Consider the following 24443-nt stretch of genomic DNA (forward strand, 5'->3'; position numbering starts at 1 on the left):
CCAATACCAAAAAATAAAAAATTCTTTCTGCCTAGTGCGGTCGTATACACCTATAAACCCAGCAACTTGGGAGGCTGAGGCAGGAAGATGGTAAGAAGTCTGGGCAACTTAGCAAGACCCTATCTCAAAGTAAAAAATAAAATTAAAATTAAAATAAATAAGGCTAGGAGATATAGCTCAATGCTAAAGCATCCCTGGGTTCAATCCCCAGTACTATGAAAAAAATTTAAAAACTAAGAATTCCTTTATGTTGATTACTTATTATATTTGAGTATTAGGTAAAATAAAACATTAAAGTTAATCAAATTTAATTTGTAGTAGATAGAATTAATCAAATTTAATTTGGATGTGTTCTCTTTTTTGTCATTGTTGTTGTTGGTGGTAATTGTGTTCTAGCCTAATTTGTGGTTTGGTTTTGTTTTTTTGTTTTGCAGAGCTGGACATCAACCCAGGACCTCACAATGCTAGGCAAGTGCTCTGCCACTGGGTCACACCACAGTCCCTCCCACTTTTGTAAGGAACACGGGCAGTGGGTTGAAAAGCATCCCTCAGAGTTCATACATCTGTTACAGAAACACAGACAGAGAAGAAAGCAAAGACAAGACAGAAGCAGAGAGCAGTGACGCATTACCAGCCAGAGGATGCCAAGGATTTCCAAGAGAAGCCAGATGCTAGGAGGAGGCTAGGAAGGACCTTCCCCCAGAGCCTTCAGAAGGAGCATGGCACCAACGATACTTTGATGTCTGACTTCTGGCCTCCAAAACAGTGAACAAAGAAACTTTGTGGTTTTAAGCTACCGATTTTATGGTGTGTTATGGTAGCCCTAACAAGCTAATACATGGACCATGAGAAAATACAAAATTACATGTGACTCACATTATAATTCTATCGGATATTACTGCACTAGCATTTAAAAGGGAATCCACTCCCAAACCCCAAGTCTTCACTATGGGCCCTAACAGTTCAGGCATACAATAGTTTCAATATCCCTAAATGGTTAAGGATATACCCCACTGAGATATCTGGGAGTCCCTTGAGTTTTGTTCTTTTTGTTCAGGATTTTCTTTTCTTTATTTTATTTTATTTTTTATTTTTTTTTCTGGCAGGGGAGTAGGATATGAAAAATACTTCCTACATATGGGCATGCACCTTGGACACCTAGCAACCTAAATACGCAAATTTTTTAATATTGATGGGACGTATTACCCAATTTGCTAAAGAGGGTAAATAAGTCCTTTAAAAAAGCATTCGATGCCATCCTCCTTGACTGCCAGCAAAGCATTTTCTGCCCAGCGTTCTAAGCTGCTGCTACCATGCCCTCCACCTTGGCCTCCATCTGCCCTTTCCCAGTGTTCCAGCTTGGCCACTGTTCTTTGAGATAAGAGGTCTTCCTTCAAAACACCTTTCCCATCTTTCTCCTTAATTAAGCATGACAGCTGCTGTCTAAGGGCACTCCCAAGGGGTAAGTCTTGAGCTTTAACAAAGTACCAGCTGAAGGACAACCTTTTAGGGAGTGCGCTGCCAAGTCAATTACTGCAGCAGCTAGCAACCTGTGCACAAGGAGAAGGCTGCCCAGATGACTTCATCTCCCCCAAGAGCAAGTCTGTGCAGATGTGGCACAAACGAGAAGGAAGAAAAGAACAGAGCACTCTTTTCCACAGGCTAGGAATGAAAATGGTTTTGTCCCAATAGGATCCGGGGTTAGAGGTCAAGAAAATGAAACAGACTTTGTTATAGTATGTAGAAGCTATGATGGATGATAAGAAGGAAACAAAACTGGCTGAACAAGTGGTCACAACCCAGATTACAGACCATCAAGGGGACTCACAAGTGCACTCAGTGTTAAATGTATGAGACGGGTGTGAGGATATTTGGATGACATCCAGAGGAACAGAAGATAGACAGCCAGGTTGTCCACCAGAATTCTGTCATACCTAAAATATTGGTCATGACTGCTGGGAAGAAAAGTCACTGACAGGAATGTCACACAACAAAAACAGGCTGACAGGAAATTAATGGAGTCAAACTGTGACTCCAATATGTAGTAACACACTGAGAAAAGTATTCATATAAGTATTCTTATAGTACTTCTGTGGGAAAGGCATTAATTATTCCCACTATTTAGAGAAAAGACAGAGGCTCTAGGTGATAAGAGACCTTCTTGAGATTATTTAGTCCACCCTGCAGAAGCACAGAGGGTGTACAGGCAGATAACTGACCCTATCTCTCAGTTCCAAGTTAAACAAAGTGCACAATGTTTAAAAGTCAAGAATGAGGGCTGGAGTTGTAGCTTAGTGGTAGAACACTTGCCTAGCACATGTGAGGCACTGGATTCAATTCTCATCACAACATATAAATAAATAAAAGGTCTATCGACAACTGACAAAGTATTTTTTTTTTTAAATCAAGATCCAAACCCATAATTTCACATACAGAAGGATAGCTATGATCAATAGGGCAAACTACACCAGGTACAGTGGTACACACATATAATCCCAGCTACTCAGGAGGCGAAGGCTAAGGTATCACCAAGTTTAAGGCCAGCCTTAAACTCAAACTGCTTCAAAATTTAAAAATATAAAAAGGGCTGGGAATGTAGATCAGTGGTAGAGTACTTCCCTAGTTTGTGCAAGGCCCTGGGTTCAAGCCCCAGTACTAAAAAAAAATTCAATTAAAAATAAATTTTTATTTTTAGATAAGGACTTACTATAAGTTCCCCAGGCTGGCCTTAAACTTTTGATCCTCCTGCCTCAGCCTCCCCCAGTTGCTGGGATTACATGCATGCGACACTATACCCAACCAAAAACAAGTTTCTCAAGGCTGAGGACAGAGCTCAGTGGTAGAGTGCTAGCCTAGCATGCAAACAATCCTGAGTTCAATTCCCAGTATCATGAAAAAAAAAAAAAAAAAAAAAAGAAAGAAAGAATAAAGAAAAATAAAAAGGGCAGACAATAACAAATTGTTAAAGATGTGGAAAATGAGAATCTGTAAAATTGTTGGTGGAGACATAGATGATGAAGCCACACAGGGAAACAGTTTAGAAGTTTCTTAAAAAGTTAAAACATAGGACTGGGAATGTAGGCATTTGACTAGCAGGTGTGAGGTCCTAGGTTCAATCCTCAGTATTGGGCAAAAAAAAAAAAAAAAAAAAAAAAACACAAGCAAATGAAATATAATAAAGAACCCCAAAATAAACATTCAAACATGAAGTCAGATGATTTTGACAAGGTGCCAAGATCATTCAAAGGGGACAGAACAGTGTTTTCAACAGAGTACTGGGTAAAACTAGATAGCAATATGTAAAAAGAATGATCCATTAGGGCTGGGGATATAGATCAGTTGGTAGACTGCTTGCCTAGCATGCACAAGGCCCTGGGTTCAATCCCCAGACACACACACACACACACACACACACACACACACACACACACACACAAGAACGATCCATCAACTAAAATGGATCAAACTCCCAAGACTACCAACTTCAAATCTCTTATAAGAAAACACAGGGGAAAGCTTTATGTCATTAGATTTGACAAGAATGTCCTGGTTATGACACAAAATGCTGAAATGAATCAGATAATATGGAAATTATCAAAAATTTAAAACTGTGTGCATCAAAGGGCACAATCAACAGAGTGAAAAACAACCCACAGAAGAAAATATCTACAAATGACATATTTGCAAAGGAGTTAACATCCAGAGGATACAAAGAAGTCAACGGCAAAAACAAACAACCCAATTAAAACACAGGTGAAGGACCTGAATAGAAATTTCTCAAAAGATACACAAATGGCCAATAAAAAGATGATCATCGATCATTATGGAAATCTAAATCTATGAGAGTCATGTAGTTATGGTGACACATACTTAGAATCCCAGCAACTCAAGAGGCTAAGGCAAGAGGACACTCTTGATTTCAATCATCCCCAGTATCACAAAAAAAAAGTTAATTTTCTAAGCTACGAACCAGCAAGTCCACTCCTAGATGTCTACTCAAGAGAAATGAAAACATTCACCCCAAAAGACTTGACACAGATATTAACATTATTTTCATAACTGCCAACAAGTAGAAAAAAGCTCAAACATCCATCAATTGCTTGATGCATGGACAAAAATGTTCTTTATCCATATAATGGAATATTATTTGGCAATAATAAAGAATGAAGTGCTAATACACACTACAAACTACATGAACCTCTAATGCATTATACTCAGTGTAATAAGCCCATCAGAAAAGAACACTTACTGCAGGGCGCAGTAGCACAGGCCTTAATTTCCAGCTACTCAGAAGACTGAGCAGGAATATTATAAGTTCAAGGCCAGCCTGGGCAATTGCTGGAGACCCAGTCTCAAAATAAAAATGACAGGGGGATGTACCTTAATGGTAGAGTCCTTGTCTAGAATGGTTAAGGTTCAATTTCCAATATCATGTTCAAAAAAAGAAGAAAAAAAAAAAAAAAAAAGACCATATATTATATAATAATTCATTTCTATGAATAGCCAGAAAACCATTTATATGAATAATCAGAAAAGGCAAATTTATATAGACAGAAAGCTCCAGAAAGTCATCTGGAGCTGGAGGAGGAACAGTGTCGACTACAAATGAACACAATGATCTTTTTGAGTTGATAGAAACCTAAAAGTAGCTTATGGTGATGATTTTACAACCTATCTTCCTAAAAAGTATGGAAGTGTACACTTAAAACCGGAGAATTTTATGATATTTAAATCATACAGACCTCAGTAAAGCTGCTTTTAAAAAAACACTAGAACTGCTAGTTTTAGCTAATAAAGGAAGAAGACAATTGGGGGGAAATTCTGACTAAGGCACCTTCAGAGTAGTCCTCTCGGTTCCAGCTAAGACTCTGGAGAAAGTTCCAGAGAACCAGCCAAGGTCACCATCCCCTCTGACTCATTCTTTTAGGTAACAGAGAGTAAACTTGGCACATTATAACACTGAACTAATCATGCCCCTAGGTATCCGTGTCCACCTCTTTACTTTTTGATTATCTACTCTATATCCTTGAACTGAGCCTTAACAAAAATGTATTCACATCTCTCCTTCTTTAACTATGACTTTAACCAAAGCAAGCTCAGAAGGGTGTGTCTTAAACTGAGTATGCTCAGGTAAGTTCCTGCCCACAATGGGCTTTCCTATGTGAATATGCATAGGCTTCCTTTCCTTGAGGGCACTGCTTTGGAAATAACCCCAGTGCTCTCCTTACCTGCTGCAGGTAATAAATCTATCTCCATTCTTTTATCTTCAGATTCTGCTATTTGGCTTTCTTTTCACCAAGATGAGTACACATTTGGCCACACAGGAACAAATTATCACTTCAAAGATGGGTTTTAGCCCACGGGAGATGCGTGTTTGTAATCCCAGTTACTGCAGAGGCTAACACAGGAGCACCATAAATTCCAGGCCAACTGGGGCAATTTAGTGAGACCCAATCTCAAAATGGAAAATAAAAAGGGTTGGAGATGCAGCTCAGTGATATAATGACCCTGGATTCAGCTCCCAGTACCACACGAAGAAACAAAAGAAAAAAAGGTGTCAGGGGTTCTGCAAAGATTTCCCAAAATGCGTCCCAGAATTAGGGATTATTTTCTCTGCATAAACTAAGGAAACTTAAGAAGCTACAATGGGGGCAGCGGGTATACATGGAGGTCTTCTCATGCAAAATCCAGTCCTTTTCTGATCTAAAAAAGCAAAAGAAGCTAGTCTCCTGGTGGCTGCACCTCCATTGTCTGAATCTGTCTGGGCAAAAGAGAAATAGCAAATGACAGGAATAAGTGAGTCATTAAGTAGGCTGCTCTGTTTTTAACATGAGTGGAGAGTTCGAAACAATTAAAACTTGCTAATTATAAAGACCAATATCTCTAGTGTTCATTTTGGCCTCCTATCAAAAGCCTTTGGCTTGCTGACATACAACTTTCTGGTCTTTTCATCATTCAAGACAAATGGGAATATTTGGCTTGAATTTATGAATAGTGAATCTTGTTCCCCTCTCCTGGAACTACAGTATAAAATGTAAGATACAATCTCAAAAGGGTAAGGGAGGGGAGAAAAAGGCCTTGGAAGAGAAATGGTTAAAAAGGAGTGAGGCTGGAGATGAGGACTGTGGTGAGTGGTTTAAATATCATTTCCTACCATGTGAACTGTTTGAATTTTCACCTTAACTGCTTACAAGTATATTATTATTATTGGGGGGCAGGTACTAGGGATTGAACTCAGGGGCACTCAACCCCTGAGCCACATCCCCAGTCCTATTTTGTATTTTATTTAGAGACAGGGTCTCACTGAGTTGCTTAGCACCTCGCTTTTGCTGAGGTTGGCTTTGCACTCATGATCCTTCTGCCTCAGCCTCTCCAGCCACTGGGATCACAGGCATGCCCCACCTTGCCCAGTTATCCCCAACCCTTTTTTTATTTTTTATTCTGAGACAGGGTCTTGCTACATTGCTGACGCTAGTCTTGAACTTACTCCTCCTGCCTCAGCCTCCCCAGCAGCTGGGATTACAGGCACACACCACCACACCCAGCTCTACAAGTATTTTGAAAATGATCTTTTTTTTTTTTTTTTTGGGCGGTGCTGGGGATTGAACTCAGGGCCTTGTGCTTGCGAGGCGAGCACTCTACCAACTGAGTTACCGCCCCAGCCCGAAAATGATCTTTTAATCCTATTTTAAAGCAACAATATTTTAAGTGAACTATATGTAGCTTCAATTGAAGCAAAAACCTTGCTTCAAGATTGGAAGTGAGTGATTTAAAATACGACTGATATGATTTGGAACAGGCTCAAACTTCAGCCTGCTCAGGAATTACCTGGAGGGTCAGTCCCGATGCAGATTCAGAGTCCCTCAGTCTGGGGTGGAACCTGAGATCCTGCATTTCTAAAAAGGTTTCTGGATGAGAACCTACATCTTGGAGAAGCAAAGATTTGAAAGGATACAGATGGTTTGATGGGTGCAACACCTCTCTCCCCCAGGTTTAATTTAAACCTTTCATATGCAAATGAAGTTTAAATGGCTAAGTGATCCTTTCTGAGATATACACATTTTTCTTCAGTGTGACAATCTGCAGTTCACATTGTTTTAGGTGGAAGGTCAACAACACCATAAAACTATTACTTAAAACTGAATTTTTAAAAATCTGGGGACTGGCAGAGCACTGATCAAGCATGAACCAAGCCCTGGTTCAATCCCAGTGCTGCAATAAATAAATAAGTAATCCAGGGACTTGTCTGGCACGGTGATGCACACCTACAGTGCCAGCAATTTGAGAAGCTGAGGCAGAAGGATCAAAAGTTAGAGGCTAGCCTGGGGAACTGAGTGAGACCCTGTCTCAAACTTTAAAAAAAGTGAAAATGGCTGAGGATGTAGCACAGTCGTTGAGCAACCCTGGTTTCAATCTAGTAGCAGACTACAGAAAGCTGGGGGGACTTGTGGTCCTAGTGGAAAGAGCAAAGTATTTGGGAAAAGGGGTCCCCAGGAGAGCAATGTTGCCTGGACTTGAAATCAGAAACAGAACAGGAAGGAAGGAAAAAATCAACAGTGAGCTAATTCATTAGCATCTCTGAAAGCCTTAATTAATAGTGCCATTTTGATCTGAAAAGCCACAGAGAACCACAAAAACAAATATAAGGAACGTGTTCAACATCCAGGAGAGTAGAAATCATATAATGAGAAAATGACCCAGCCGTGGACATTCAAATGGTTTTTTTCATTCATGCTCTCCTACCTGACCTTATTCCAATATCAAACCAAGAGAATATCTTTGTTACATCTGGAAGTTCTTTTGCCTGTGCTGAAGCTGAATAAGAAACCACCTTCCCTATGCTAAATAATTAGGTCTGGGCTGAGGTTATGGGCTCAATGGTAGAAGGCTTGCCTAGTTAAGTGTGATGCCCTGGGTTTGATCTCCAGTATTGAAAGGGGGAAGAAAAAATAATAAAAAAAAGACAAAGAAAGAGAAGTCTGGTAGAATCAAAGGCTCAGAACCCTCAGGCAACATCTCAGGAGTTGGAGTGATGCCAGTAGCTACCAAATGGCCTGGGAGTTGGCCAGATCCTTCATTATGTGGGAGTCAGCTCTCTAAGGCCAAACCCAAGCAAGCACCTCTCCTGGAAGGGCCTCGAGAGGTCCTGAGAGAAACCAGGGCCTAGAAACTGGTGCTCTCAGTTTATTTAACACACCATTCTCAGACTTTGTATCTTTGGAGATGCCAAAGCAGTCAGCTCAGTCTTCAACACAGTGGAAAGATTTATCAAACTGCTCTGTTGGCATCAAGCAGCTCAACCAGCTGACTGACAGAATGTTTCACTCCTCAGCCTGTTGTTTTGGCACCAAGTCAAATGGGATGAGCAAAATGATGCCTTACATGTTGCTTCCTAGGACAGCTCATATTCTCATGGTATCAGTCATTATCTGGGCTGACGACTCTCAAGTCCACCTAACCAGCCCAACCTGCAAAGCAGAACTTGCAGCCCACATTTCCAACAGCCTACTTCTGGCATCTCTGCCCAGAAAGTGTTACACCAAGATTTGCCCTCAACTCCAACATCCCCTTTTCAATCACCCTCTCTGTACCCCCTCCCTGGCATTACACTTCCCCAGCTGCTGAAGCTCAACACATGGGTATTCAGTGCCTTTCCAAAAGCCATCCAATTCTTCCTTCTGAGTTTCAGATTTATACCTTCATTCTCACTGCCAGGGAGGGCCCTCCTTCAGGTCTATCTGCCAGTTTAAAGAAACACTTCCTTTCCTCTCCCCACATTCCCACTTCCAACCATCCACTTAATACCCACTCACACCACTCTACTCAAAATGTCATTTAATCAACAATGTGGAGCATTTGTATTTGATTCAAGGCAACTGCAATCTAAGTCATCTGCTTTTCCCCTCCCAACAGTCCAATAGGAAAAGTAATTCAATACTTAGTGAAGGGGTGTGGCTTACCTGAGTTCACCCTTGCAAAAAGCAAGGGGCCAAGACTAATACCTAGACTCCTGTCTAGCACTCTTAAAATATCGTGTGCTTCCTCCTTCATTAAGTGCAAAGACATTTTTTTTTTTTTTCTTTTTTGGTGTGTGTGGGGGGATGCTATTGGGGATTGAACCCAGGGGTGCTTTACAACTGGGCTAAATCCCCAGCCCTTTTCATTTATTTTGAGATAGGATCATGCTAAATTGCTGAGGCTGGCCTTGAACTTGGAATCACCTGCCTTAGCCTTCAAAGTCACTGGAATTACACTGCACCCAGCCGTAAGAAAGTATTCTTGATTCACACTCATCCCAAATCTGCTTTTCCCATGGTCATCCCCACATTGGTAAATGGAACCACCCTCCTTTCAGTTACTCTGGGTACCTCGTCACACATTATCTCTCATTTCTGTCTTTTCTTTATCCTCTCCTGCCACAACAAATTAAGTCTTGTTCCTTGGGCTGGGGATAAGTGGTAAAGCATTTGCCTAGCAGTGCACCAGGACTTGGGTTCTATTCCCAGTACTTGGGGGAGAGGGAAGTCTTGTTGCACCTATTCACAAAATAGAGCCCCTATGTGACTACTTGTCATCTCTCCACTGTTACTACCCTCCTCCGAGGCACCATCAATACCTAGCCTACAGTAACTTCCATTGGCCCTCTTTCTTCCATACACTTTATTCTTCTGGGAGTAACCAGATGGATGTATTAAAATGCAAACCTGGGGCTGGGGACATAGCTCAGTCGGTAGAGTGCTTGCCTTGCAAGCACAAGGCCCTGGGTTCGATCCCCAGCACCGCAAAAAAAAAAAAAAAAAATGCAAACTTGGAAGCTGGAGCTGACAGCACAGAACTGTAATCCCTGCTATTTAGGAAGCTGAGGCAGAAGGGTCACAAGTTCAAGCCCTGCCGAGGCAATTTAGCAAGCCACTCACTCAAACTTCGAAAAATTTAAAAAGGGCTGGGGGTGTAGCTTAGTGGTTGACTAGCAATGTGTGAGCCACTGAGTTCAATCCCCAATACCAGAAAAAGAAAAAAAAGAAAAAATCTTATCTATATTCAAACTACTGGAAACAGCCCTAATGTCCACTGTAGGCAAAGAGATAACAAACTGTGGTGCTTTTGCACAAAAGAAAACTCCTAATAAAAAGAAAATTAACTGCTGATGCATGCAACAAGGATGAATTTAAACAATATCCACTAAATGAAAGAAGAGTATATATGTGCAAGTACCACATACAAGGAAACTGACCTACACTGACAATGATGAGATCCACGAGTTTTCTGAAGGAGAAGGGGTGTGGCTCGGTGGTAGAGTGGCTATCTGGCACGCATGACGCCCTGGGTTCGATCCCCAGAACAAGAGGGAGAAAAAGCTGAAGTGCAAGGAGCAGCAGGTAATTTTCTACTGTAACAGAGATGTTCTACGTCTCAACACATATTTATCAAAACTGATTATACTGAAGATCTGGATGTTTCACTGTGTGAAAATCATACTTCGGCAACCTGGTCTGCAGTTGGCTTCCCCACCTCCACTCCTACGCTCACCCCTCCGCCCTCCTCCATCCAGCCACACAGGCCTCCTGGCAACCCTTCAACATGCCAAGCTCTTTCTGGCCCCAGGGACTTTGCATTCCCCACCTGGCATCCTTGTCCCTCACTGTGATGTCATCCAGGCCTCACTGTGTCCCCTCTGCAGAGAGGCCTTTCTGGGCACGTGTCTGAAGGAATTCCCCCAGCACTCTCATTTAATTCTCTGTTTTCATTCTCTGTGTGGCACTTACCACATTCTGTCATTTTGTTTATTGTCTGCTTCTGCTACCAGAAAGCAAACTCGGCAAGAGTAAGGGCCCATCTGTCACTACATTCCCAGTGCCTAAATCAACGCCTGGTACACTGAATAACAATTTGTTGAAAGAACAGAAAAAGTTGATATCATCACCATTTCCAATGTACAGCTATGAAACCTGGGCCTCATAATGGTCACACAGCCAGAACGAAGTTTTATGTTCTTTTTTGGGGGAAGGGGGTTACTGGGGATTTAACCCATGGGAACTTTACCACTGAGTCACATCCCCAACTTTTTTTTTTTTTTCTTTTTTTTTTTTTTTTTTTTTTTTTTTTTTTTAAGAATTTAACCTTTATTTTTTATGTGGTGCTGAGGATCAAACCCAGTACCTCACCAGTGCTAGGCAACCACTTCTACCACTGAGCTACAACCCCAGTTCCCCAGCCCTTTTTATTATTTATTTTGAGACAGAGTCTCACTAAATTGCTTAGGCCCTCTTTAAGTTGCTGAGGCTGAACTTCAACTGGCAATCTTCCTGCCTCAGGCTCCAGAGCACTGGGATTATAGGCATGTGTCACCACGCCCAACTCAAACCTATGTTCCAAACCACTCTGAAGTCTTCCTTCTCTTTGGTTTTGCTTCTTAGCTTGGTTTTATTCTGTTCACTCCACCTGAGCTGGGCCTATCTCTACACTTCCACCCATACCTAGCTTGTGATGGTTTCTGTCTCACAGATTTTATGCTTAGTTATTTAGTTTTTCTTTTCTTGCACATCTGTCTTCCCAGCAACATAGGGGGCTCCTTGTGGCTTTCATTTTCTTCTGCACACGTACCACAGAGCTGGACCCAGGCACCTAACCCAGATGTATGTGTTCCCTTGGAGGTGAGGTGACTCGGGTAGTCCTGTGGGTATGTGCAAATCCTCAGTTACATGACTCACTTTGTTATTTCAAAGTATGCTGACCTTGACTTTCTTGGCATTCTGCCATCCAGTTTCAACACTAACTTGCTAAAGCTGATGCAAATTAGCCCTGCCACCTTCAGTCACTGTAATATTACTTGGTTCTTGTCCCTGTACTTCTGGAATCTGCTGCATACCACACAAGCTTCCCAGACGGCTCCACAAGATGAGAGCATGCAGTGAATGAGTACTGATTAGGGAGGTGTAGAATTTAATAGATGCATCCCTACACATCTTGCCCTGAGGTCACTGAAGAAATTAAATGTCCTCCTGAGATTAGGTAGTGTACCATCCAAGTGGATCATTAGCGATATTATGCATACTTTTCCCAAAAATAATTAAATTCATCTCCTGATGTAAAACAGTAATCCCAAAGAGAAGAACAAATTAAAGAAAGTCTATTGTAGACTTTGGTTAAAATGAACAGAAAATAACAAAAAAATAAAAATAAACAATAGTTAGAAAACACACTTTTATACACAATTGACTTTTTTTTTTCCTAGTTCACTAATAAAATACAAACTTAGAATAAAGGATAGATAAAGCTGTCTATCCCTCTGGAGAGGGTCTGCATTATCCCTTGAATGTGCATGTCTTACTTAACCTTCTAAAACAACTCTCTCTGAAAAATAGCCTGTATCTACCCTTGAATGTATATCTGCTTTCCTAAATAAATCTGTATCTCTGAGGAAAGGAAAAAAAAAAAAAAAACATAGGATAAGAACTTTTCTCACTTTGTGGGTTTCAACTTGCGGGTCTCACAATACCTTTGTGTGAATTCTATTCTAATTTACAGAAGAGAAAGCAGTGGTCACAGAAGTTCACATAATGCAAACAGAGAATGATTAAAATGTAGGCCTGATTTCTCTTCACTTGGTCTTACAGCAGAAATCCAGGCAGTCAGACAAGTGTGGATGTCATCAGCTCTTCATGAGCTACTGAGAACCACAGTTAGCTACGAGTCGATGTGGTGCCAGCCCCAACTGGCAACTCCTCTGCTCTGGACGACACGGCCAGTTTCTAAACCTCTCTGAGCCTGTTTCCTCATCTTTAAGACAAGGTTTCCTTTTCTCCAGTCTCACAAAGCCTCTGAATGTAAAATTAACCTTTTATCCAATGAATGCTGAGTACCTACTATGTGCAAAGTGTAGATCACCTAGAATATGAAGTAAACCCAAGACCCTACATCGTGGGAGGCTTCTATTGTCATAAGCGAAGGAGAAAAGAAATTATTTTAAAAGATGATTCCCAAGTATTGATAGATGCCGTAAAGGAAAATAAAACGATTACAGATTTATGGACAGGGTACTGCTATTAAGACAAAGGTGGGGACTATGGCTTAGTGGAAGAGCACTTGCTGAACACCTGTGAGGCACTAGGTTCAATTCTCAACACCACATAAAACATTGTATCCATCTACAACTAAAAATATTAAAAAAAAAAAAAAAAAGAAAGAAAAGAAAAAAAGACAGAGGTGGGAGAGGGAACAGGAGAGATTCTCTGAGAAGTTGGCATTTGAAAATAGACCAGAGAAAGGTGTGACAAGAGGACACAGAGGCACTCAGAGGAGAAAAATGTGCAAAGCAGGTAACACAGAAAAAAGCCAGTTCCAAATGATAAAGGATTCAATTCTATTTCAATTAAATCTAAGTGATAAATTGTCCTAAGAAGTTTAAAAGAGCTGGGCATACCTGAAATCCCAGTGACTTGGGAGACTGAGGCAGGATGACTGTAATTTCCAGCCAGCCTGGGCAAGTTAGAGACCCTGCCTTAAAATGAAAAATAAAAAGGGCTGGAGATATTGTTCAGTGATAGAGGTTCCCTGGGTTCAATCCCCAGTACTGAAAAACAGAAGTCTGAATAGGAACTACCTGAGCAGAAATCTTCTACAGTGGCCTGTAGAAAGAAATGTTAAATAAATAAATAAATAAATGGCAATAGGTATAATATCCCATGCATATGCATGCCCTCAATTCAAAGATGAAAATTCCATTTGGTTAAATATATCAATTACAGAGAAGATTGATTTATAGGTGGATGATCCACAGGAACTCTTAAATAAGCTCATCTTCAATACTAGTTTTCTAAGATGTGGATGCTATCAAAAACACTGTGAGGAGGAGCTGAACAATAATCTGTTTCTCACCACCATTTCTGGGGGTAAGGTGGCATTAAGTGGCCTTCCAGGTAGTTCTGGAGAATAAGGAGATGACTGTTCTCTTTCCCTCATCTCCATCCACTAGGACAACATCACAGAAGTGGTAGTGGCTCTGGACCTCCATGTACTAGGTTCTGGCCAACCTTTTAAGAAAGATGCCATCATTCCTAACAAATGGTTCCACATAGCTTGCAGACTACAATGTGTAACAATCCTAGTCATCTTCCAGAACGAGGGCAGTGGTAGCAGGACTTCACATAATATTTACCATTTGGGGACTCACCAATACAGACTCCAGGGAGAAGGAACTGTGCAGGCTGGACATTCCACCAGCTATGACATCATCACCGCCTTCACCCACCTCCCATTCTTCTGCCTGGCCATCATTCCATTCCTTATCTACATCTACTCGACCAACTACACACACTGATTTCTTGTCCACATTCCTGCCCATGTGGGTTCTTCCAGCATACCTAAGTCCCAAATTCCCATCCTTTCTTTCAAAAGTTCAACTAAATTCCATTGTATTACATTGTCCACATCCGTGGACTCCATCTTCACAACAATTTTAACTTGTTTTTTAATTTGAAAACATGTGTCTCTGCAAACCACTGCCACACACAACATCATGGATGCATCTCACAGGCATAAGGTTGAAAGAAACCAGCACAATGCATTCATACCATATGATTCCATTTATGTGACACATAATAACAAACAAAACAAGTCAGAATAAGGGTTACCAGGGATAGGGAGGGGACACAAAGAAGCCCTCTGAGGTTCTGAAAATGTCCTATAAATATGGCTTTATCTGGCTGCCAGTTGTGCAGGTGTACCCATTTGTAAAAATTCCATGAGCTATTAGCCTAGGACTTGAGTACTTTATTGTATGCATAATAAACTTAAAAGTTTTGTTTTCAATGACTTTCCTTTTGATGCTGCTATCCTAAATAGAGCTGTTTGGGAATCTCAAAAGCTTCAGGACAGTCAATTCTTTACCTTCCTGACACAATTGACACCTTCTGCAGCCTGAGTAGGTATCTCTTTCATCTTCCCTCAACAGTGAATCCTATTGGGCCAGCCCAGTGATCAGTCCTGATTGTCAGCTTTAAAACAATCAAGGGCATGCATATGACTATCCTGGGCTGGTACTACAGAATGCTTACTTTACTTACTTTATGGCCTGCACAGTATCAGTGGAGTAGAAAAGCCTTTGAACATACTTCAACAGAAGGACAATAAACATTTAAGAAGAGCAGAATGACTGAAGCAAATGAAATTCTCTCCGGAAACCATTAGGAACAAACCTCCACCCCATTAGGTGGTTTTGAAGGAGGAGGAAAAATGGAGCACTAGAAAGAGAATCTATGTGGGTCAGTGCTCTCCTGAGCAAACACTGAAGCCTAAGGAAGTCACTAACCTCTCTGGGTGTCGGTTCCCTGCTAGTAAAATGAACCGTCTTACCTTCCTCTTACCCCAGGTGGAAGAATCAAATGACCTGAGATATAACACTTTGGCAAAACATGAACTGCTGATACTAATGGAACACTTTGAAAAATAAAAGAGATGTTTGTGGAATGCTCAGGTTCCAAGAACTTTCATATATGCGAGACTATTTAATCTTCAAAATAGCTGATGAAGATTGTTCCTTGACTCCACTTCGCCAAGGAAAGTGGAATAAGGCCATTAGTGACTGCCCAAGGTGCCCAGTATGGGGAGCAGGGGCATTGGCAGAAGGATTCCCTGGAGTCTTCCACCAGGTTCTTCTGACCGTTCGAATTAGACGACCATAGCAAAAAGGCACAGAGTTCCAAGAGCAGGGAACTTGAAGCCTTTCTCTCAGGAGAAACCAACTGAATCAGAATCCACAGAGCACTGGAAATCCAAATTTTATCAGCACTGCAGTGAGTGTTCAGATCTTTCTCCGAGAAGCAAATGTGAAGACTCTTCCAAGACCACTCACTTAAAAGCGTGCACCTTTCCAGGCACGGTGGTACACACCTATATAATCCCAGAAGAGGCAGGAGGATCACAAGTTCGAAAATCAGCCTCAGCAACTTAGCAAAAGCCTGTCTCAAAAAAAAAAAATTTTTTATTTTTTTTTTTTGTACCAGGGATTGAACTCAGTGGCAGCATTGAGCCACATCCCCAGTCCTATTTTCTATTTTATTTAGAGACAGGGTCTCACCGAGTTGCTTAGTGCTTCACTTTTGCTGAGGCTAGCTTTGAACTCATGGTCCTCCTGCCTCAACCTCCCAAGCTGCTGGGATTACAAGTGTGCACCATAGCGCCTGGCTCAAAATAATTTTTTCAAAAGGGCTCGAGATTCAGCTCAGTGGTTAGAGTACTCCTGAGTTCAGTGAAGAAGGAGAAGAGGGCGGGAGGAAGGAATGAAGGAAGGAAGAAGTCCTATGACAGGTCAGACTATTAATTTACCTGAATTACATCTGGCCAATATAAACAGGCAACTGAGTTTAAATCTGCCAGGTACTTTTAAAAACAAACAAAAAACCTTAAATGGTGCTACATCACAAATTGCAATTTGCAAGCACTCGCTTCCTAAAATGTAACAGTCCTCAGCAGATTCTGTTCTGCCATGCCCTGTAAACTAATTTCTCAGGTACATAAAACTACAAACTGCAACCTGAAAGCTTTTCAGGCTTGAATTTCAATCTTCCTTGAAAATTTACAAGAAGATACAATTAATTATAGCTATCTTTCTCTCAGGCCTCCCGATCCCCTATCCTTACCTCCCCACTCCTACTAGGAATTAAACCAGGAATTGAACCCAGGGGCACGCTACCATTGAACTACATTCCCCCCCCCCCTTTTTTTTTTCTTAAATTGTAGATGGACAAAATACCTTTATTTTATTTATTTTTATGTCATGCTGAGGATTGAATCCAGTGCCTCACACGGGCTAATAAGCAAGTGTTCTACCATTGAGCTACAACTCAAGCACCTCCGACCATTTTTTATTTTGAGTCAGGGTCTTGCTAAGTTGCCCAGGCTGGCCTCAAACTTGCCATCCTCCTGCCTCAGGTTCCACACAATCCAGATATTTTTGCTTTATTTTCAGTATCTTACCCACATTATAAGGGCTGTCACATTAGCAATTCTTTTCATAATAGTTTATATCTCAGGCTTTTTGTATTGTGCCTGTTCAATGAAACATTTTTCTGTGCATGCTGGGCTCTATGATACTTAGAGTCTTTTAGAGAAGTCACAGCATGAAATAATTGTATGCCATAGATTTATGTAACCACACACTGATCTTTTAAGACAACATTTTATCTACCTTACTCTGTTTTATATATTGCTGTAACAATACTAGCTATCTGAAGAGTCTCCAAAAAGATATTTTTAATTTGCTTTCTGTTTGCAAACCAACAATCAACTGATAGAATATATTACCTTAAAAAGCTGGAAGAGGCTAGAATGTAACTCAGTGGTAGAGTGCCTCATCCCCAGCACTGGAAAGAGAAAAGAAAGAAAGAGGGATAAAGTCGGTCAGTCATAGAAGGGGGAAGGAAGGCTAAGGCAGGAGGATCACAAGTTCAAAGCCAGCCTCTGCACACTGGCGAGACCCCAAGCAACTTAGCAAGACCCTGTCTCAAAATAAAAAATAAAAAGAGCTGGGGATGTGGCTTAGTGGTTAATAGCCCCTGGGTTCAATCCCCAGTACCAAAAATAAGGGGTGCGGGTAGAGAAAGAGGTCCAATCCCCAGTACCAAAAATAAGGCGGGGGGAGAAGTAGAGAAAGAGGAGGGAGGAGAGAGGGGAGGAGGAAAGAGGAAAGGAAAGGAAAGGGGGAAATGTTAACAGGAGGATAATTTTAAGGCAAACAGAGGAGTTTTAATACTGGACTGGGTGCCAGGCATGGAGGCTCATACCCATAATTTTAGCTACTCAGGAGGCTGAGGCTTGAGGATCACAAGTTTAAGGCTACTGTGGACCTCTGCCTTCACTCTGCCTATTCTATAGTCCACATTACTTTTTTAGATTAAAACCTTTACTGGGATTGAACCCAGGCAAGCACTCTATCACTGAGCTACATCCCAGCCCAAATCATTATTTTTTAAGTGAAGACTAATTTTATAGTTCTGTGCCCCTGTGACTCTCTAAGTGTGTGGTACTCAACCCAATATCTAAGCAAGCAGGTTCCACAAATGCTTGGTGACCACCGACTGATATACAGTAAGTAAGGCACCAAGCAGTTCAGTTCAGTCACCATGAACCCAGCATCTTTATGTTCTGGGAACTTTGGAAGCCTTGTTCTTTGCTAACTTCGAGGCTGAAGGTATGGTCACCACTTTAAAGATGCAGTAATAAAGGCTACCAGAAAAAGTAAGTGACTTGTGTCCTACATCATGCCAAGTGGCAGAACTGGGATTCAAGACTAAGTCCCGTGTTTTCTCAACTTCCCAGTTAACAGTGCCCCGCTCCTGTGAGCCGCTGTTAAAGTTCACTAGGGACTAGACACTGCAATGCCTAGAACGGCCTTTATTTACTTATTTTATTTTTTGTTACCAGGGATTGAACTCAGAGGTCCAGAGGCACTTAACCACTGGGTCACATCCCCAGCCCTCTGTATTTTTTATTTTGAGATAGGGTCTTGCTAAATTGCTTAATACCTTACTAAATGGCTGAGACTGGCCTTGAACTTGTGATCCTCCTGCCACAGCCTCCCAAATCGCTGGGATTATAGGTGTGTGCCATTGCATCCAGCTCTGGACAGCCCTCTTTTAAATTCTCAGTTATGTCATGAGAGGCACAGTATCATTCCTACTTCACAGATGAGAAAATGCTTGCTGAGGTAAAGTCCTTGTCCAAGGTCACACTGCTGGGTATACTAAAATTAAACTCAGATTAGTCTGAACTAATTCTGAACCCATATTTTTAGCTATATACCTGGTTGCCTCCCCCATGTATGAATGCCCTATTCCTTTAGGAAAGGTCAATCAATGGGTTTGTTTTTAAGTTAATAGGTAAATTACATTTAATTCAAGGAGATTTGGATTTGGGCTTCTCATACATTCACCTGAACTTTCTTTAAATTTTTTGTTTTGTTTTGTTTGTTAGTGGGTATTGAACCCAGAGGTGCTTTACTACTTTGCCAAACCCACAGTCCCATTTTTTTTTTTTTATCTTTGAGACAGGATCTCCTTAAACTGCTTAGGCCCTAAGTTATTAAGGCTGGCCTCAAACTTGTGATCCTCCTGCCTCAACCTCCTGAGTCACTGGCTCGCCTTGCCCAGTGAGGTTTCTTCTATCACATTAAAAACATAATTCCAAACTACACCTGTAATCCCAGAGATGGGAGGTTGAGATAGGAAGACTACAAGTTTGAGGTCAGCCTGGACAACTTGGCAAGACCCGGGCTCCAAAAAAAAGAAAAAAGCTGGTGATATAGCTCAGTAGTAAAGTGGCCCTGGGTTCGATCCTCTGTAATAATAATAACAACAGGTTGGATATGTAGCTTAGTGGTACAGTGTGCCTGGGTTCAATCCCCAGTACAAAAAAAAATAAAAAAGTTCCACCAACACCTGTGGGATACCTAGAATTACCCTACATGAAAAATCTCCTTCAATCAATTGTCATCAAGTAGTCACACTAAGATTCCACAATGTCTATTCCTAATAGCTAAGCATTTCCTCCATTTTCTCTTCTCTAGTGCAGTCACTTGGTCCATAACCACATCACATAGAATCTATTCAGAGATTCTAAACACATATCAAATAATCAGACTTAATTACAAATCACAATAAAACCAGCAGGAAGAAAGAGTACAGAGCAGTCTGGGTAATTTCTAATGGAAAGGCTGACCAGGGGGGTAAAAGGAAGACAAGGAATCTGAGATCCGCAGAAGAGATGGGAGTTAACTCTGGTTTGGATTTGGGGGTTTGGCTGTTGTTGTTTTGATGGAGACTGAACCCCCAGGGGCTTTGCACATGCTAAGCACTATCACCGAGCCACACTCCTAGCCCCAGGAGTTCACTTTAAAGTGAGGCGAGAAGAGTTTGCAGCACCAGTGAATGATGTGCAAAGGCCCTGTAGTGAAAGGGAACCATGCGCCCCAAGCCCTGAGAAAGGCCAGGGAGAGCAGTGGCCATGCAGGGCCTTGTGAACCCCAGGAAACAACCTCAAGGATCTGAAGTAGGGACACAACATGGTCAGACCTGCATTTTTATTATCATTTGGCTGTGTCACACACAAGCAAAAATGACCCTCTGAAGCAACCTTTGCCAGGACACAGTTCAAAGAACTCTACCCTGGATCCTGCAAAACAAGTTTGTTGTTTTTTTTTTTTTTTTTTTTTTTTCATTTCTTTCTTTTTTGTCCCCATCCCCCTCTTTCTGGGGCGTGGCGTGGCATTCCACCCGGGCCATGCACTAGCGCCCTTCTTTTTTGTTTTGTCTGTGAAGTTTAAAGGCCATATCTTGGATTAGGTCTGGTGCTTGTTTTCCTTTCAATAACCCCCAGTAAATTATATCTCTTTCCAGATCCCACCTCTGACCTCTCTTTCCAACTTGCCAAAGGGCTCTGGCAAATTGTATAGCAGTCTGTCATTTGGGGCTTGCTTATGGCAAGTGCATTACAAGCCGAGGAAGAACCACGGATTCTATACTTTCCCGGATTCTATACTCTCCCAGACTCATCATACCCAATCAAGCCCAGTTTAAAAAAAAAAAAAAAAAGTTGGGAACGTTGGCATGCACCTGTAATCCCAGCATGTCCAGAGATAGGAGGATCACAAGTTCAAGACCAGGCTGGGCAACTCAGTAGGACTGTCTAAAAATAAATTGTAAAAGAGGTGGAGTGTAGCTCCATGGATGGTAGAGCATCCCTGGGCTCAACACCCAGTACCACAAAAAAAAAAAAAAAAATCTGAGATGTTACTCCTCAAATTAAGAGTCTAGAATTCCCCAGCAACCACTTGGTCACACACAGCCCTCCCAAACCAGTGGCTCCTGGCAATGGAGGCCTGGCTTGGGTTGGCCCAGCTCCAAGCTGACAGATCTGCTTTCAGTTTCTTCACTTCAAGAAGCTTTACCCCACCCACCCTGCACTGCCAAGAGTCCTCAGCAGCAAATGATACTTTGTCCAGTAAGTCATTCCTACCCTACCCTTGCCTCCAATGTATGAGCTGTCCTGCTCAGGTTCCTTACACCACTTAAGAAAGTTTTTCTAAACTTCATTGTAATCGTTCCACTGTCTTCCTCCCTAGGACTCCAACACAAGCATCAGTTAACTCCAAACAGATCCTGAGTGTCATAGGTCCACCACACCAAGCAAATACCTAGCACCCAATTGAGACCCCTCAAAATATTTGCTGAATAAATCAGCTAATAAAAATTGACACATTCAATTTCCCAGTAGCAGAGAGGCCATTAATAAGAGAGGTTTTCCCTTCTGAGTTCAGCTGAGAATGTGAACAGGAAACTCAAGTCAAAAACTTTAGAAGAGATGCTTCATCTCATTCATGGAAATCTTAATACATGAGAGGTGTGTGAATGTGTGTGCCTATTGCCTGCCTCAATGAAGGTCATGTATGTGCATTGTTTTAGATACAACCAAAACTTCAGGAAAGTTCTCAGACATTAAGACAACAACAGCAGGCAGCAGGAAGAAGAGGTGCAGGTGATAAGAAAGTAAAAAATAAAGCCAGGACAGAAACACTGAGCTGACTCAGTTCTTACACTAACCCACTGAGCTCATCAAGTAATTGAACTCACTGGATTCTAGGCACAGTTCTCCCTTCTGCCTGTTACACTTAAGGTTCTCTTTTCATTAATCTAACGCCCTTCATTACCAACTCCTGGTCTTCCACCTTCCTTGACAAGCATACTCCCCACTTGAGTTTTTTTGCAATCCTTCTTCAGAAATAACATTTATTTCAGTTCCAAATTTCTCAGTTGAATTCAAAAGGAACTAGTAGTATACAATCCAGGTATGAATAAGGGTCTTACTCCACAGAAGGCAGTCCGTGAAGCAGCACAGTTTCACCTGGAAGTTTGTTAGAAATGCAGATTCTCAGCCCCACCCCAGACTTACTGATTCAAAGTCAGCATTCTGACCAGCTTCCCAGCTGATTCTCATGCATATTAGTTTGAAAAGCTAGATCCTCTATTCACTCAACAAATGTTAACTGAGCAAAGATAGGACACACAGAAAATGCTCAACATCAACATTAGGCAACACTGTGGAAAAAGGGTGAGCACGGGCATTCCGCTACCATTAAGAGTTCCAGTAAACACCAGAAGCATCACCACCAGGGAGGCGTTCTAGCAGGACTAATAATCGGCACACCAAAATTCCTAAGTGCCTCTGCAGCACGGTTTTGGGAATCTGGAATCTAGGAACTTGACCCTGTTTGCAGCAGGCGGGAAGAATACATGGGAGGTGTATTGAGTGTGTCTCTTCCCTGCCTCAGCCACAGGCCGCAGGAGCTGACAAGGCCAAGTCCCCGCCCCCCTCAGCTGTCACCCTGTCAAAACAAAGCCGCTGCTGACAGCGCAGGGACAGTCCACCCCGCGGCCTCAGGCAATCCTCCCATCACAAGAGCAAAGCCCCCACATCTGGACCTGCAGCTGGGGGCCACAGGGTGCCTAGAACTGGCATGAAGAAGGGATGGCAAAAAATGTGTCCTCAAACTGAGCAGTAGCGCCCGCCGCGCGGGGCTGTCACCTTGCCAAATCCTGTTTACACCTCGAGCAGCTGGGACGGCGCTTTAACTAAACAAGTAATAATACAATAATGACAGGGCTGTCACCACACGCCGAGGCCTCCAGGCGCCACAGGACCCTCGCCTCGGGCTATGCCCACCTACCCACCAGCACTTTCCTCCCTTTCGCTTTCCCAAAGCGCCAGAAGTCCAAGACCTTCTCCGCCCTCACTCTTTGAACCCAGTTCCTGGCAGTAAAAGTAAGGCAAGAGGTAGAGTGTAAAAGGGACCGTTCAGATCCCCCAAAAGATTTTATTCCAGCCTTGGTTAGTCCGCCACACCGAATACGGCTCCACTCCCATGAAAGTGGCTCTAGCGAGCTCCTACAAAGCAACAAAGCCCCAGGATAGCTCGGTAACTCGGACCCCGAGGCTACCCTTTCCAAGGGGGTGAAATGAAGGTCCTTCTGTCTTGGTGAATCCCCTTCTTCCAACCCAACAAGACTCTTATCCGAGAAGCAGCTAATTGCGCGCGGGCGACAGCAGCACTTCCGCGGTGCAGCGGCCCCAGGCGGGAGGCGGGAGACTGGAGGCGGGAGGCAGAGGTGGGGGCGGGGGGAGGGGCGGGGGTCCCGCGGGCCGAGCCCCCGGCCCCCAGCAGCGGTCTGGAAGCGCCGAGCGCGTACCTTGCAGGCGGAGTACACTCCGAGTTTCTCCAGTTTCTTGGCCCGCGGGGCGGAGCGCAGCTGAGCCTTCTTCACCGCGATTCGGGCCGAGCCACCGCCTCCCGGTCCTTCGGCCGTGCCCGCCGCAGCCACTGCCGTCGCCGGACCGCAGGCGCCCGAGCCCCCGGCGGCGGCGGCAGCGGCACACGGGGAGCCCTGCGGCGGCGCGGGCGGCAGCGCTGCGGGCGGAGGGGGCAGCGCCCCGGGCCCGGCCCCTGCCCCGGCTCCCGCCCCGCAGCCGCCCGGCCCGGCCCCGCCAGCCTCGGACATGCCGCCCCAGAGCACGGCAGGAGGCGCGAGTGTCAGGCGCCACCGCCGCCAGGGTCTCCCGCTCGGGCTCTGGTCGTCGGGAGCGCGAGACCCTCCCCCACGCCCTCCCGCCCCCTGCGCCCACCCCCCTCCCCGTCCCCGCCCGCCCCCGCGCGCCGCTCGCCCGCCCGCCCGCTCCGGCCGCGGCCCGCGCGCTGAGGGTGGCGGCGGCGGCGGCGGCGGCGGCAGCTGCTCCCCGAGGAGGGAGGGGACTAGCGGCTCCGCGGCCGCCGCCGCCGCCACTGCACACGCCCTCCCCCGGTCCTCCTCCCCGGGGCTCTGCTCCGCGCCCTGGCCGCGGACATGTTCCTCGGGGCTGCGGACCGGCGGTGCGCGCGGGCGGGTGCCGGCCTCCGGGTGCGCGTCGGGCCGGGAGGCCCCCGCCGCCTCTTTTCCGCCGCCCGCGGCTGTGCGCCCCCTGCCCGGGAGTCCCTACACCTAGTGCTCGCCCGCCAGGGGGCGAGGCCAATCCCCGGGTGTGGGTGAGAGTGAGGATGAGGGTGGGGGTAGGGGCTGGAGCCCAGGCACCTGCTGGCCTCCTCCCCGCTCTGCGCCCCCTCCCGCTGCCGACCCGCACTCCCGAGCGCGGGGGAGGGAGGACCTCCCAGTCACTAGTCCTTCCACTCGGTTCCACCCTCTCTCCGAGCGGAGACAACTTCCTCCGCCCTAGCGGGAGACCGAGGAAAAAAAATATTTTTGAAAAGTACTCGTCCATCCTTATCCTTTTCTTTGTTGCTAATTCACCAAAATAAAGGCGTGATGTTTTCCTTTTCTCTTTAAAATACTTTTCTGTCCAACTTTTTTTTTTTTTTTTTTAATTAAGAACGCTTTCTTTCCGTAACAATTTCTGGATCA

At 43.8% G+C, this 24443-nt stretch overlaps 1 protein-coding gene across 14 annotated transcripts in view; it reads right to left on the reverse strand.

Annotated features, from left to right (window-relative positions):
* The window catches only part of KAT2B (lysine acetyltransferase 2B), a 103001-nt gene extending 79343 nt beyond the window's left edge, over positions 1 to 23658 (reverse strand). For 13 of the 14 annotated variants that reach the window (XR_013759865.1, XR_013759866.1, XR_013759867.1 and 10 more), the window contains exon 1: positions 23241 to 23658. Coding sequence is in view for 11 of the 14 variants with exons in the window: in XM_079115151.1 (XP_078971277.1) it covers positions 23241 to 23549 (309 nt within the window). In the remaining 3 variants the exon portion in view is untranslated. Of the gene's footprint in view, positions 1 to 21945; positions 22910 to 23240 lie in introns of those variants that run through there. The other variant, XM_079115153.1, reaches the window with a different exon arrangement.
* Positions 23659 to 24443: the final 785 nt, after the last annotated feature.

This window comes from Sciurus vulgaris, assembly GCF_902686455.1.
Source record: "Sciurus vulgaris genome assembly, chromosome: 16".
NCBI lineage: Eukaryota > Metazoa > Chordata > Mammalia > Rodentia > Sciuridae > Sciurus > Sciurus vulgaris.